Below are 17,120 nucleotides of genomic sequence, written 5' to 3' on the forward strand. Positions count from 1 at the left end.
GCTGCTAAGTAGATTGATTTTTCTGCCTGGCTACATGGTATGCTTTGGTGGATTGTTTTCTCCTTCACTTTTGGGAAGATGATCCTAATTTAAGCAGCTGAGTCTAAGTTCTTAGGATGAAAAGAAAGGCATTCTCAAACCACTTCTTAAAATGACTTCTGGGATTTGCTTCAAAATAACCCAGAGGGAAGGGAAATGGGGGAGGGGGATAGATAAAACATTGTGGGTTATGAATTGGTAATTTTAAACTCGGTGAAGGTATATGCTCTCTACTTCTGTATATTAGAAATTGTCCATTATAAGAGTTTTTTTTTTTTTAAATGAGGTAGAAACCAATGGCCCAGGAAACTTGGTAGTTATTAGTTTCAACCTTTAGCTTCACCTAAACCTCTTTGAAAAAACTGCTAACAAGGAATGCTGTCTCACATCATTTTTTCTCTCCATATCTGCCCATCTTATAACAGAGGTAAAAACAAAGAGGAGAGTTGACAATGGACAGACATGAGAAGGGAGGATTCGATGAAGAGGGAGGTGCAGCCATCAGCCCTTACAGGATGGAGAGTTAACTGTACACATCCACATGCATCATGGTCTCTTGGCTTCTGGGCATGGAAATCAGCATTCCCATGTCTCACTGGTAAGCACACATCGGAATTCCAAGCCATACAGTGTTTCATCTTGGGTTGCTACACTTTTCCTTAGTTCTTGTGGTTGCAATGAGTGTCAAGATCAATAGGGATAAACAGCTGCGGGGAAAGCTGTGGGTTTATAGAGGACAGGGAGCCAATCAGCTCCTTTTTTCAGTATCGTGTCCCTGTGCCTCCCCCACCACGCCTTCAGATACCCAGACACTAAGAGCAGCAATTCGTGGAGGGCTTAGGCATCCATCACCGTGAGAAAGGCAGGGAAAGGCTTAATCTTGGTGCTGAGGCCAGCATCCTACAGCTGCCCTTTACAACTAAACTATCTGAAGTGTACCCTAGCAACTCTCAAAACACAGAAAATTCTGAACTTGATTCTAATTATATAAGCTATCCTTCTGAATAGTCAGCTTCTTCTAGGAAATTAAAAACACGAAATCTGATTACTAAACAAACACTTCATTAAATACTTAAAAATATGAAGATATGGAAATTTGGAGGCTTGATGTACATCTTTTTGAAATGTATCACAAATCACACCTTAAGACATAATTCATACACTGATCTTATGCATGCAAGAATTCCTTCTAAAATAGGAATCAGAAAAGTAGAGGGAGAGTTGGCATTTTTTTCCTGTCCCTGATATGAGTTAACTCAGGTTAAAGAGGATTTCTTGGCATAAAGCAACTTGACTCTATTCCACCTGAAGTATGAGGTGAGAGGTAAAAAAGAGATCTATTTGTGGATAGGCTAATAGTTGCCTACTCAAAGGAAAAATAAAAACACACCAAAGATTTTATAGAACTATAAGCCAAGAATTCTTTAAAACTGATTTCTGAACACTATATCATGCTGGGGGCTCACAGGAAGCACCTCTTCCTTTGCTTTGGGCAAAAGATCTGATGCAGATTTCCTCTCACTCATGATCTCCCAGAAAGAGAAGAATTTACGGATTGCTACATTTTTGCCAAATGGTTAAAAAAATTTCTCTGCTATCCTATAATCATGCTTCAGCTCCAGCCAACGCAATTTAGGCTTGAGGCACATTTCAATTGTTTGGGGCCAGTTCAGACCTCCTCTTACCTCTTCTCAGAGAACACCTGAAAAGCATAAAATAACATGGTTTTGCAGCATACCTTTACGCTGTATAAATGCTGTCATGTAATCTTAAAAGAGTTGGCAGAAACCTCCATACAACATGCTGTTGGGGTCCTAGAGATTCTCAGTGCGGCACTAGTGGAGTTGCTGTGAGTGTTGGTTGCCAACTGCCCTCTCCATTGAAGCCCCACTCACCTGGGAAGCTACACATCCCCTGCAGGGGGTGATCTGAAGCACATGAATCTCTCTGGGGGATGGAGCTTAAGTTAGAAACCAGCTAAATCCGTATCTTTGCCCAGCTCCTTCTCCTTCTCTTTCCCTAGCCTGCTCCCATCACCTCCCTGCAGGGTCCTTTGAGAGTATCCCTCAATAAAGCACTTCCACAGGAATCCCTTCTCTAGGGGACCTGACCTATGGCACTTCAAGAATCCCATGGAAGCAAATTAAAATTAACATTTGTTATTTTTAGTCTGCTGTCTTCAAATGTCTACCAATCTGACCAACTTCATTAGCGTTTCGACTCACGGACACAAGCAGATATATTAAATAGCCTTAAGATAGGATGTACAAGGAGGTAGGCTGGAGTCTATAGTAGCTCCCATCTCTGATTGAGGCATCCAACTTAATATACAGAACAGCCCTTCCGTCGCCCCAGATCCATTTCCCAGTACAAGCAATCCACACTCCATCTTCACGAGTCTGGTTTTCCATCTGTGTACTTATATACGGAGACAAGGCCAATACATTCCACTCTTCTGTTCTATTAGCAGGTTCCTTTCCCTAATATTATAAAGACCCAGTGTGAGCCAAGCTGGTTCTGTTTTAATTACTGTTTGATATTTGATATCCCTAATTTCCAATTAATGGAATAAAAAAAAAAATCTCAGGTTAAAGTTCAAATGAGTACTGCCCACCTGCCTGACGATGCTCTGAGGTCAATTCATATCACATCAAAAAGAAAAACATCACTTATCTTTTGTTGCAAGAATTTGAAACAGAAAACCCATCAACTACTCCCATCAGGAAGAATCTACCTCTGCTTTCTCAGGAAAGCAAAGTTCTTGACTTAAAGACTAGGTAGCTCACGGCTAGTCTCCCTATCCTAGTTGTTCATCCTATAAACTCATTTTCCTCTTGTTCATCCTATAAAGCTTCTATCTTGGGCTAACTCAGAAACTGAAGGGACGTTTGGGAGGGCAGGATGGTCCTTCAAAAGTGGAGATCGCATTTTCCCTGAGCTTCTCTGCAGTGGTGGAGTTTTCCCTTGTTGCCTCCGGCCTACAACATTTCAGGTTGCGGTGGCTGTTGAGGCTCTGTAAGAACAGCCACACTGGCTGCCCACCCCTTTCTGCACTGGCAGACTGACGGGCAGCCTACACTGGCTGACCTCCTCAAACTGCCTTTGGCAAGTGGAAAACTTCCTTGCCCACAGTCGTGAATGATATCAATATTCTTGCAATTTTAAAAAAGCATTGTCTTTCTTCAGCTTAAAAAATTTTTGCCCTCCAAGCAGTGCTGTATGGAAAAAAAAGTTTGGATATCCTTAGTGACAAATTATCAGTCCACAGCTGCAGAGCCACTTAGGAGCATAGTTACAATAAGACAGGGTGAGGTTTTCGTGAGACACAGACCCAGGCCCCACTCGCAGCCACGCTACCCATTTAAGCTCTCAGGTCAAGAAACTCCTGCAAATATGATAATAATAACATCTATTTCAAAAAATTACTGTAGGGAATAAAAAACAATAATATATGGCAAGTTCCCCAGAACATGACTCCCATTAGATGTCTAATAAATATTATTGGTCTTCCACTTTGTCCTTGATTTCTGTATTGTTTCTACCAACTGAGAAGTTCTGGTTGAGAATGTTGGTAAAGCACGTGACTCCTTTACCACTGGGAGAAAGTGGTTTGGGAACAACGTTCAACATGCCATGCGGGCCTGATGGCCCACATAGGGGTACTCTGAGAGGACGCCCTCCCCTGCTGCACAAAGTGACTTACCTGGTGGTTGTCCGGATGGTGTTTTCTTTCGTGTGATTGTGCTCTTTGCTCACTTTCTCTGTAAGGAGAAAGAATGAAACACAGATACCTCTCAGGCAGTTCTCACTTAACTTTCATCTTTTGGTCTTAAGTAGAAACACCCTCAACATTTCTTTTTTTCTTTCTTTTTTTTTTTCTGATTTCTTTTTTAAACATCCAAATAGTCCCTGTCTTACTGGAAAAGATAATCGTCAAAAGTATGTAAACAGTAACCATAAAAATATTTCATTAAAAACCAATCAAAGGGAAAAACTTAATAACAAATTCCAAGTGTGTTGTCTGGTTTTAATCAGGCCTGAGTAAATATGTGTTCACACATACCTATACACACATGCACAGAAACAGCTATTTATACTGTATCTTCCCCCAGCTGAAAATTTCTGCTTTCCTCTGATTCAGCATGAAAACTGCAGTTGTTGCAACTGTTCTGCCTCTGACTTTGATGACAACCTTTAAGATTCTGTATTGTTAGGCCCCTTGGTGAGACAGGATATAAAACCAGCCTAAGACCTCTTGGTGCTGCAGTCATTGAGGGCTTATTCTGATAAATGTCACAAGGGACAAAAAATATCACGAGACAAGAAGAGGCAGACCCTCCCTTACTGTGGCTTGAGGTCTGTATCTACCAGCTGTCAGAAATTATTTAATTAGCTTTCAAGAGCACAAAAGTTGAACTCTGGCCTTCCCAATCCAGTTCAAATGTGAAGACCCTACCCTGATGGTCACAGCTCTCAATGGCTTCTTTTAAGTAGCTAGAAAAAACCTGGCCAACTCTATAAGGGTTTCAGATTTCAATAGCAGGGCACGTAAAAACTCCTAATCTTGTGGATTTTTGAAAAAAAATTAAAAAAGATTTATAACATCTGTCCCACACTTTCTAATACTAGTCAGAAGCTACTGCATGCATGTTTGCATGGACAATTCCTTTCTGTCCACTCAACAATGACAATGAGGGTGAATTTGGATTCACAGCCAGTATTCTTTCAGAGAACAGGAAATCGGGGCTAAATGACTTGTCTGAGGTCACCCAGGCAGTGACAGTGCCAGGGTGAGAACTCTCAGACACAAAGTCTTTAGCTGATAGAGACCATGATAGTGTACGGGTAGAGGCAGAAACTTTCTGAAAAGAACCACGCGGGTCTCACTTTTGCAAATTTTAACTCCTCAGTCATTATTAAAGTTATGTTGTTTTTAGATATACTTCAGCCTCTAAAAAATGTATCTCACGTATTGTGGAGCTTGCAAAACTCTATGTGTCCTATTAAGTTTACTGAATTAACAATTTCCACTACTGCAGGGATATGCACAAATACAGTCCCTGTTTGAGGACCTGGAGGCCACCATCTTCAGCACCATTTGATAATTATACAGCTAGAAGCTGTGTCACCAGGCCAATGACAAGGTGAACTATTGTGGTGGCACACAGATTTTACTTTCTTTTCCCTTTCCTTGTATTTTCCTTAAGAGAGAAAACAAGTGAACATTTACACATAATGAGAAATTTAATGGGTGTTTTTGAATTTGTTATCCATAATAAAAAAGTTTATCAAACATTAGTAACAAACGTTATTGATACACAAAGTTCAATATGTACTATGTACACCAATGCTTGACTTTGGACAAGGTGTAAGTATGTATTTCTATCAAAACCTGAATCTTTTATGTGTCTACATTACCAATCTCAGTCATGTCCAAAAAATAATAGCATATTAAATTTGTTGGGGACAAATGGAATGTGGCTCAAAAATGCCGACAAAAGGAACAACCTATGTACTGGGCACCTCAGGTATTTTATCAAGATACTTCACTGAGCTGCTGATTACAGCACTTTTGAATTCCAAGTATTTGAAGTACAAAAAGTGGGTTTACAGAAACAGTTCTACCTAAGGCTATAGCTACAAACAGACCTCATACTTTCATCTTTCGCTTTTCCTTTGTTTTGCTTTTGTTTTGGCAAGAGACAAAAAAAGTCATTAATTCAGGCCACACTAATTTGGAATTCATGGTAATTCAGTCACTGCTGGAGTAAACTGAAGTTTATCTTTTGCATGTTAAAACAAAAACTGTTAATGAGATCAATTTTTTGCCTAAGCAAAATTAGAGGTGAGGTGTTTAGCCCAGTCAACAGGAATCATTTGCAGAGAATTGAATAGAGTTCTAGTTTCAAATGGTTCTTAACTATTTATTAAAGAAAGTTTGGCAGGAATCCTACTTGGCAACACTTTATTAACTGTTAGTTTGGATGGCAGTACATGCATTAAAGCAACAAAATTGATTTCTGTCTAAAAAAATCCTATAATTCAGGTTGGATTTTTTTTGTTTTTGTTTTTTAACTCTGTTAGAAGGGCTTTCCTTCCAACGATTTCCAATTATTGACATTTTTCTGCACATGAACGTACCCGACAGTTGAAAGAGGAGCTCGGAAGCCATCTTCACAGAGATATCCTGACTGAAGAGGCTTCTCTCTGGGGGAACCCTGCCCTCTGGCATCTTCTGTAAGGGTTCGGTTTTCTCTCGCCCGATTAAAGTGCTATAGCCAACATTCCGGCTGGGTGATATCGAGACATGGGAGTCCTGGATGTCAACCTCCATGGGTTCCTCTTTAATCTTCACCATCTGTGTTTCCTTGTGGCTTTCCGCTGCAAGCAGGTGAAGAAGAAACAAAAACACCGTCGTTTCTTAATTCTGAACCAAACTCAGTTTCTAATCAGAAAAAACCAAGAGGATTGTGTCAGGGAAGACAAGAGGGCAGGCACAGCACAATGGAACAAAGTGTGAAGACCACTGGCTCATCCCATCTGAGTTCCTGAAAAGGTAGGAAACTTCCATTTTTCAGCCCAGAGAAATTAAGTGGCTTGTCCAAGGTCACACAGATGGCAGGAGAGCCAGGCCCCAGCCTCCAGATCCAGAGCTCAGGTAGCCTGACCATCTCCATGGGCTCCTTTCTACCACGCTGCTTCCAGAACTAACAGAGAACATGGTAAATGTCTGCCCTTGTTTTATAACTTACTCAATTCAGTAAATCAAATAAGAGCAAAGCATATTAATATTATAATTTTCTCCCTCCATTTTTACAGCTCTGATCAATTTTTCCCCTCTCTGCTAGGGCACCTAAATTAATAGAGAGTAAATAGGGTCAATTCAACTGAGACATTTACACCTTGTTGGAAGCCAGTAATCCTCAAGACCACCTAGGAAGTTAATTGCAGCCTAAGGATTAACACCTAGAAAAACAGAAATCTTATAGGTTATAATAACAGTATAATTTACTGACTGTTCGTCCTTTTGGTGTGGCTATTAGATGTTTGGTCTTTAGTATGAAACACACATTTGCTTTACAAGGCTGGAGTGTCTATATCCATGTGTTGCTCAGAGCTAATGATGGAACATCTTTAAAGCAAGGTGAGACAAGATGGGACAATTACCCCAGCCATTAATTTGGGTCACTTTAAAATAAGGCCCACTTTCAAATGAACAAGCATGTATTATCAACTACTGTTTACTATTCAGCACCCTGGAAAACAAAAAACAAAGAGGATTTTGATAAGATAGTTAGATAGATGACAGATAGAGTAGTGAGTCAAATGGTGGGCCCCCAAAAGATACTGCTATGTTCTAACCCTAGGAACCTGTGAATGTGACCTTATTTGGAAAAAGGTCTTCGCAGATGTGACAAATTAATGATCTCAAGATGAAATCATCCTCGATTATCCAATGACAAGTGCCCTAATAAAAGACAGAAGAGGACAAGACCTAGAAACTGTGGAAAAGGCCATGAGAAGACAAAGACAGAGACTGGAGTGATGCAGTCATAAACCAAGGAGTGCCGGGAGCCACCAGAAGCTGGAAGAGGTAAGGAAGAATTTTTTTCCCTAGAGCTTCTGGAGAGATTTCAGACTTCTGGCCCCAAGAACCACGGGAGAATTAATTTCTATTGTTTTAAGTTACCAAGTTTACGGTATTTTGTTATAGTAGACCTAGGAGACCAATAGATGAGGTCATTAAATATGAAAGTCCAATTTCGAGTCAGAAGTGTAGTTTATTGTATCTCAAACAAGAAGCAGTAACATTAATCAAAGTATGCACCTAAGCTATCGACACAGTTTTGCCATCTTAATGATAGCTTGATCAGGCCAGCAGCGAAGAAGCCTGAAGAGCAAGTGGCAATGAAATTACGAAAGGCATTTTCCACAGCTTGTTAGGAATTGAATTATTTCTCCTTGCAAAAAGTGGTCCAAAGCCTGGAAGAAGTGGTAGTCAGTGCAAGGTCTCGTGAATACAGTGGATGATAGAGAGTTTCCAAGTCGAGCTTCTGTAGGTTTAGCAGCAGTGTTTGTGTGACATGGTTGAGCGTTGTTTTGCAAGAGGATTGTCCTGTCTCTGTTGACCAGTCTCAGTTGATTAATCACAAGCATCCTCATCATTTTGTCTAACTGGTTGCAGTAAACATCTGCTGTAATCTACTGGCCAGGTTTCATGAAGCTGTAGTGGATAATACCAGCGCTGGACCACCAGACACCGTTAGCTTTTTTTTGATGAATATTCGGTTTGGGACTGTGTTTCAACACTTCATTTTTATCCAATCATTGTGCCAAATGCTTGCCATAGTCCAAAAGAATCCATTTTTCATCACACATAACAATATGGTGCAGAAATGGTTTGTCCTTATGTCGTGACAGCAAAGAATGGCAAGCTTCGAGATGATTTCTCTTCTGACACTTGTTTAATTCATGCGGAACCCATCTATCCAGCTGCTTTACCTTGCCCATTTGTTTCAAATGGTCTAATATTGTTGGAATAGTAACATCGAACCTTGCTGCTAATTCACACGTAGGTTGAGATGGATTCACTTCCACTACAGCTGTCAGCTCACCATTACCTACCTTGGTCTCAGGTCGACCACGTGACTCATTTTCAAGATTAAAATTACCAGAATGGAAATTCTCAAACATCAACATACTGTGTGTTCATTAGCCACATCCTTCGCAAACACTTCATTGATATTTCAAGCCGTCTGCACTGCATTGGTTCCACAACAGAACTCATATTAGAAAATAACATGAATTTTTGACTTATCCATAGTTTCACAAAAATTGCTCTAAAAAAAAAATTTAAAAGATAATCACAGGCTAAAGCATGCATTTGAAAAACTGAGGATGTACTTTAACAATAAAAATAAAACAAGAAGTGTCAAAGAGAAATGTCAGAGATACCAAGCATCAAACTTAGTACTTAGGGAAATCAGACATTTTATACTTAATAATGTAAATAATTAGAAAGATAGATAGATAGAACAGTAAGAAACAGTATAAAGGAGGTGCTGATCTGTGGGACAGCCAGGAGAAGTGAAGGGGAAAACCTCATTGCTGTAAGCTGGGAGGTCAGAGAAACCATGCTTTCCGTGGAAAGTATGACACGGGTGAAAGTCAAATACATATATAGTTTATTGACCAGCAGTTAAAAAAAAAAATAGAAGAGCATTTTAAATTAAATGATTAAAATTAACATTTTAAATTAAATGATTAAAATTAACATGGTGCTATCAAGAAGATCTCATGTAAGAAGAGTGCTAATTGTTCTTTTTTCTTCCTGACATAGGACACATGCTTCTCAGGGAAAACTGCTTGTTTTTTGTCAGAAACTAAACTGCAGGCAACTGTGATATTTAATTTAGATTCCTCCCCCCTTCCCCTATTCCTGCCAAGCTTTTTTTTCTCTGCATGTCTGTGAAGTAGTTCATAGAAATCAAATTCATTGATTCAGTCAAAAGAAAGAAAGAAAGAAAGAAAGAAAGAAAGAAAGAAAGAAAGGGAAGGAAGGAAGGAAGGAAGGAAGGACAAAGAAAGAGAAAGGAAAGGAAGGAAAGGAAAGGAAAGGAAAGGAAAGGAAAGGAAAGGAAAGGAAAGGAAAGGAAAGGAAAGCAGGCTGTCCAAGGTGCATGCTTAGCCTCTTTGCCTTTGCTTCCAGTTCATCTGACTTTTTGAGTACTCATCTCCCCATTCCCGTAGGGATCTGGTGACCTCACAGCCATCCTGATGTCCAGCCAGATCACCCACCCACATGGGCAGCCACAACACACGCTTCCCTTTTCATGTTTCCCCAAAGCATTTAATATCTGGAAAATAAACAGTGGGGTCAATGTCACAGGTACATAAAATGATACCTCTGAACCTTGTACTTCTAAGTAATTCCAAGGCCTGAGAACAAACACAAAGGAATACGAGCACAAATACAAAGGGATTCATTTAGTTAAAAAACAAAACAAAACAATACACTCAACAATATAAAGAGCAAAGCTAGAAAGAAGCTTGGATATTTACCTCCTCCCCCCACCCGCTGCCCTAGCCATTTCTCCAGCTCTGACCATGGATTAAGAGCCACCCAGCTATTTGCACCACTGAATTTAATGAAATTAGTTTTTAAAAGCTACTTGGGATAGTTTCAAGTATGAGTTATATGAAGTGCTTTCTGTCCTTTCTTATGACAACTCTTGACCTTTCAAAAATGCACAAAACACTGACAGAAACCTTCAGCATTCTGACTCTATCTGATAGGTGCCAGACTCACAAAGGAGAGTTTTCAAACTGACATCTCAACGGACAAGTGAGACATAATACATTAAGTATTCTTATAGTCCTTCCTCTTCCGTGCAATAGCATCATTGCCAAGTGGTTTCTTGCCTTTTTTTAAAAGCAAGATTTCTTAACCCTGGCACTATTGATAATTAGGACCAGATAATCTTTGTTGTGGGGGACCGTGTTGTACTAGCAACATCCCTGGTCTCCACCCACTAGATACCAGCAGCGCTGTCCTCTAGGGGTTTTTTGTTTGTTTGTTTGTTTGCTTTTCTAGAGATGGGGCTTTGCTATGTTGCCCAGGCTGGAGTGGAGTGGCTACTCACAGGTGCAATCATAGCACACTACAGCCTCGTGGGCTCAATCAATTCCCCTGCCTCAGCCTCCCAAGTAGCTGGGAAGTGTGTGCCATGGCACCCAGCTCCATCCTCTAGTTTTAACAACCAAGCATGACTCTCCACATTGCCAAATTTGCTTTGGGGGCCTCCAAATCACCCTGGTTGAAAACCACTGCTCTAAAGTTTTTGCCACACCCTAGTTTTTGCACCAAAAAAAGTTTAATCAGCGCCCAAGGCAAAGAAGAAGGAAAAAGCTCCTCTCATGTTCTAGCCTAGGCTCATCTTGGTTTGAATCACCACCTCAGCCAGGTGCCTGGACAGGATGGCCTGGGAATCAGGGGTTGGGATAATCTGGGAACACAGGTTTCTGCTACTGCTCCATGAGATCCCTAGGCCAGCTCTCTCCTTTTTGCCTGGGGCATTCTAACATAACAGTGGTTGAAATAATCATTTCCACTCACTTTTAGCTTTCACTCCCATTATCCAGGGACCTGTCTACACATCCAGGATTTCACTCTTCTTGCCCCCTATACACACAACATGAATCCTTTCAGAATCTCTTTAAAAAATCTCTTTTAGATTCCTTTAATAAATACTCATTTTATCCCAAGTGGCCCATACTGCTATTCCAAGAAAGAAACTGGCACATGGAAAAAGATGAGGGACAAAGTATTAACAGCAGGTTATGCTTGGGGGAAGGGGTTGTGAGTGACTGTCTATGGCAATGCTGATTTGTATTTTACAAATTTTCTATGATAAATATGGATATTTTGTCATTTACCTAAGTGGCCTAAAAGTGATAAGCAATTGTATACACCTATAAAAAGATGACAAAGTCCAGTTTGTGAGGGGGAGGTGTGGGATGACATTTCATCTTTGGAAGTGTTTCAAAACGCTGTGTATTCCTAGCAGCACTGGAAGGGCGGTTTGTGAGGGGGATAAGCCCTGCTCAAACTCTGCTTGGCAAAAGAAGGGAAGAGCAATAAGGAAGTGGTAACACTGTTTTTGTAACCTTCATATAGTAATATTCAATACATGTTAGCTATCAAAATGTGCTATACTTCATTTGTCAGTCATCTGGTCATTCCACAATATTTTTTTAATGTCTACTATGTACTAAGTACTATGAGAGATGATATTCAAACTACAAAGATAAATAAGACACGGTTCTTGCCCTCAAGCACTTTAAATCTAAACAAATGATGAGACAAGTATAAACATCCTTCTAACACAAGAAGTAAAACTAAAATACAGTGTGGGAAGAGAAGTCAAGACCATGAACCAAGGCACAGAGGTGGAACTGTGTTCCAGCTGGGGTGTTCAGGGAATATCATGTTGTCTGGTTTGGCTGGAGGGCCAAGGCTGAGAGGCAGAACTGGTACCTTGAATAAGCAGGACTCACAGGGTATAACAAAAGCAACTCTCTTTTTGTCTTCTGTTGTCTCTTTAAACCTGCCCTGGGTGTAAACTGAGGCAGGCCCATAACCTGGTAATTCTCAGAAAATACAAAGCCTTGTAGCCCCTTTCAATACCAAAACAGTCTCAATTCAGAAACCAGAATGCCTAAGCTCAAGTGTTACTGCACAGTTCCATGCCTTCCTTTGAAGGTGAGTCCTTCTCCTCCTGGAAGAGTCTCTAGGCTGCCAGATCCAGGAGAGCGGGGTGGGAAAGGGGTGTGTCAGCTCCTGCTCCCTTTCTTGCTGCCTTCTCTCCGCCCACTAGCTGCCGTTTCAGATTGAGGTCTTCACTCACTGTCCTGTTGTAAAGTGGTTGGATGCTCCTTAGACCAGCAGAGGTTTCTCTCACGGTTTTTGCCCACGGGGTCTTCAGAGACCTTTAACTTTGAGGTGATCTATCTCTCTGATGGAGCCCCCTTTACCTTGGCGAACTCCCTCTTGCCTGGAATCGCTCACCTCCACTGCTCACAGGAATCCACCTGTCGGCTTCCATCTTCCTTTGTGTTGAGGTACCATCATTCTCTAGGCAGCCCCACCAGACAGCATTTAAGACAAAACTCACGCCAGTCCTCCTGTGGGGATTTGGTCTATGTCTGGGCCACGGGAAACAGCACCTCTTTATTTGATATAGAGGCCACGTTCAGGCAGAACGCAATACCATGGCAATTCTCCTTCACTCAGCCACCAAAGCAGCTCGCCAGCCCATTTCTCCCCTCTAGATTTCCCAGGCAGATGTCAGACGCCAGTCCACTGTGCTCCCCAACCGAGGAAAACACAAACTTCCCAGATGGTTCGCTCTAATCTTAGGTGAGAGGCCGGCACCCCTTCCCCATTCCCTCTACCCTGTCATAGGGTAATCACAGCACAGTTCTTTCCAAAGAAATCTTCAAAATCCCCTTTACCCCAGCTGAAAAGTCCAAGAGTTTTGTCTTTTATTGTGGTAAAATATATATAATATTAAATTTACCATTTTAACCATTTCTAAGTATACAGTTCAATGGCATTAAGTACATCCACTGTTGTACAACCATCACTACCATCCATCTCCAGAACTCTGTCATCTTCCCAGACGGAAACTCTATGCCCAGTGAACAATAACTCCCCACTCCTCCCTCCCCCAGCCCAGGCTTTCTACTTTCTACCTTATTCTACTTTCTGTCTCGATGTCAAGAGTTCAGATTTTTAAAAACAACTTCATGCTGTAACCTTGGTGCTGAAATCAAATCTTCCATTTAACACTGTTTAAGAAAGAGTATCAGGTTATATTCCAGAGAAATAAAACTAGAGAGGTAGGCAGGGGCAGAGTATGGAATCTCAGGCGCTGGGCCTGGAAGCCTGTACGGAACGGGGAGTGAGTGAGGGGCCTGCCACTGGGGTATGCGCAGGGGAGCAGCATGATCAGACTGCATTTCAGAAGGCCAGTGTGGCAGTGGCACTTGGAAGGGATGAGAGGAAATGGAAATGAGGCAGTTGTGAGGAGTTTACCTGTAATAATATAATCAGGAGATGAGAGCCTGAACTAAAGTAGAGGCCAGGAAGATAGATAAGATCCACAAGATATTCCAGAGGTGTTGGGTTTGATTATTACCTACTACTTCCATGAACAAAAATGCAGGCCAAAAGGACCAATGAAGAGAAACAAACAACCAGGAACCAGAAATGAGGTTTTGTAGTAGCATCCCTGTCTCAGGGCCTGGCACCCGCTGTCATTGGAGAGAGGTGAGCTGCCTTCTCCGTCTGCTCTTCCAAAAACAAAATGCAGTGAAGAGTTAGGTGGGTTTTCTTGGTCACACAGAGAGTGATTAAGCCCCAGACCTACTAGAGCAGAGGCCAAGGATGGGAGCAGAAATGGATGTTATTCCCGGGAAGTCTGATACTATGCACCTTGCTTTTCTTTCTTAGAGACAAGCAATGTGGGAGTGAAGCAGCTTTGGGCCCTGCAGCCATTCCCTCACCCTGTAACTGGAGCTAGATACCCAGCGAAATGGAGATAATTATATCTCCATTCTTGTTATCAGAATTAAGAACCTGACGCTTAGACACTGAATGTTATTCTCCCTTTTGGCTTACATGCTGCTTCTCCATGGGAAGTTATACATTAAATTTCATTTTTCTCTATGGTGTGGCCCTTGGTTCATTCCCACAATGGCCAGAGTACAGTGGTCCTTGGTGGGGAAAAGCTCCCTATTCCTGCTCTGAGAAACAAATTCTAACCAGGTGCTACCACACCTCAGAGAGAGGCAATACAAGCTCTGCTCAGATGCCTACTTTTTTGGAATATATTGGTCATCTGTTCCTGGGGAAAAAAGAGAGGAAACTCTCTCCATAAAAGAAAAGAGTGGTGAGGCAGATTTTCTCTAGTACTCCTCAATATACAAGAACCTTCAAGAATGGTAGTTTCCAACAGAAAAGCCATACAATAGCCTCCAGTATACACACACACACACACACACACACACATAACGTACACTTCGCACACATTTCACCCAGAACAGCACAGGAATAACCCAGCAAACCATGAGACCAAGCCAACGGCTATGATGAAGATAATCAAAGACTGGGGTCAAATTAAATCATTAATTAACCCATGAACTGAATTAAATACTTTTTCTGGGTGGAGACACTAATCTTTATAGTAACCTAAACACTAGGAGAATTGTATTTAAAAGGATAGGACTGGGAGTTTTTTGTTCACCTTTTCCTTCTCTTTCTCTCACACATACACACACACTTTTTAATTCCTAAAATAATTTCAAAGGTATTTTATTAGAATTGGCTTCTTGAATTTGATCATCAAAATCATAAATTGCCTAGTGTTTTTCCCTCTATATCAATATACTACCTGGCAACTTAAGAAGGAAAATAAACAAATGTCTGAAGAATTAGCTACGCACATTAGAATTCACAACTAAGTAGACAGAGGGAAGCAGGGAATCAACTTACGTCCATTTTTAAAAAACACACAGCAAGGAGCACCAGGTATTCTATTTTATTAATCATTCTGAATTTGCAAAGAACAAATGTGCCCTAAAAGAGCTGAACTCAAACTTTAAAGGTAATAAAGAGTTAGTAGGACCTGGAATTCCTCTTTCAGGGGTACATGAAATATATCATTTTCCGCCAAGTCAAAGCACTTGTTACTTTATTCTTACATAGACTTTTAAATTAGTCTTGTGTCCCATATCCCAGTAATCAATGCAATAGGTCCTGGTCTGAGTTAACTTAATTGAGTATTTGCAAATGTTTTCAGATTGGCCACAGAACTGGGCCCACAGCTGCAGTTAAATGTTCCACTTGATTCTGGTGACCAAAAATTAGAATACATCTATCAAACATACAAATTCTGCGTTCGATTTCACTCTTGTCCAAAATTAAAACCCTTCAGTCAGTGGGGGCTCGGAGAGATGAGCTTTGCCAACTGAGCAGATGATGTGTGTGGCTCAATCTTTATCTGCTGAACCGAGTGTCCCAGTGTTCAATGTAAAATCTCTCCCAGTCATCTTGTTTTCTCTTCATTTAATGATTTCATCACTAGAAATTAGCTAAAGAGGTGTATTTAAACTGTACATATGCCATTTGGTAACATTCCAAATGATCTCATTTTTAAAAAATTAACCTATTTTTCACCTAATGTCCAGAATATACTTTTCTTGTATCACATTAAAAAGGCAAAAAAAAAAAAAAGGTCAATTAAAGTATCTGATCTAAACTTACAGCTATTTAACATTATTATCCTTTGCCATTTCATAAATCTAAGCCCTGTCATTCTTATCTGTTGTGATTAATAGGCCTTTATAAATCCTTCCATGAACCAGAATGCTGGGGTGTATATGTGCATAGGTTTTAAGCAGAATTCCTGAAAGATACCCTAGAACTCCCGCTGCCATAAAAAATTAGCAAAAGGCAAGGGCCATCTCTGTCAAGTGATGGGTTGGACATTGCTTTATGCACAGAGAGTTGGGAGAAGGACAGAGGGATTCCTTAATGCCAAAGACAGGAAGGAGCAAATGAAGTTATATTTCAATAACTAAGAGTTTTGCCAAACTTTCAAATATTTCCCACTTCCAGAGAGTCAAAAGGCTTTAGTAAATGCAGACAAGTTTAAAATGCTTTTCTTAGGTGGTGCTAAATATTACTAATATATACTAGTATATAATACTAGTGTATTCTAATTAACATTGTTAGTATAAATAAAAATGAATCACGTCGCAAGGACATCTCTGCTGAGAAGCCCCGACTACTTCACTTCCATTGGCCAATGTTTCCAGCAGGCAGGGCAGGGCTGGTGAGAATAGTGCAGAGGGCAGGGCATCACACAACCCAGACCAGAAGCCACACAATAGCAACAGTGAGACGAGTTCCAACAGATGGGTTGGAAAGAAAATGTGGGCTCTATGCAGGTGAAGGCAGTGTGTTATTCACCTTTGCATCCTTACTGCCCAGAAGAGGCCTTGGAAAACAGCAGGAGCTCAATAAACATTTGTTGAATGAGTAATTTAAAAAAAAAAAAAAAAAGAGAAGGCCCATAAGAAGAGATGGAAAGACAGGACAATAAGTAGAGGAAGACTAACATATAGGGGTTCATTTAAACCCCAGGAAATGTTTACATACGTTTTCCAAAAATGAAAGCCCTAACAGCCAATAATAAATAAGTCCTTCCTTTTGATAGGGCGCTGTCCCTAGTGCCATGCCTGTGGGAGACCTCAGGCTATGGGTGGGACCTCTTGTTGGTGGATGATGTTCCCTCTGGGCTCTCAAGTCCCCACAGTTCTTAGAGACACAGAGTGCATGGATATTCTCATAATGTATTTTGGCTGTGTTTCAACCTTCTTCTCCAAATGTTTTTTAAATCAAAGCTACTTACAGGTGGTGTAAGCAACTCATTTTAATTTCCTTTCCTCTCTCTGGTTCCTGTGTCCTCCCTAGTGCAGATGCTGAAGAACAAGGAACAGTCAGCTAGAGGCAGCAG

General features: G+C 40.9%; 1 protein-coding gene across 3 annotated transcripts in view; it reads right to left on the reverse strand.

Annotated features, from left to right (window-relative positions):
• Window positions 1-17,120, reverse strand: part of ZNF827 (zinc finger protein 827) — a 162,206-nt gene that overhangs the window by 69,886 nt on the left and 75,200 nt on the right. For all 3 annotated transcript variants that reach the window (XM_069493311.1, XM_069493312.1, XM_069493313.1), the window contains exons 6-7: window positions 6,181-6,420; window positions 3,743-3,800 (exon numbers count right to left, since the gene is read on the reverse strand). In XM_069493311.1, coding sequence (XP_069349412.1) covers window positions 3,743-3,800; window positions 6,181-6,420 — 298 coding nt within the window. The remainder of the gene's footprint in view (window positions 1-3,742; window positions 3,801-6,180; window positions 6,421-17,120) is intronic.

Source organism: Eulemur rufifrons, chromosome 18 (assembly GCF_041146395.1).
Source record: "Eulemur rufifrons isolate Redbay chromosome 18, OSU_ERuf_1, whole genome shotgun sequence".
Lineage (NCBI taxonomy): Eukaryota > Metazoa > Chordata > Mammalia > Primates > Lemuridae > Eulemur > Eulemur rufifrons.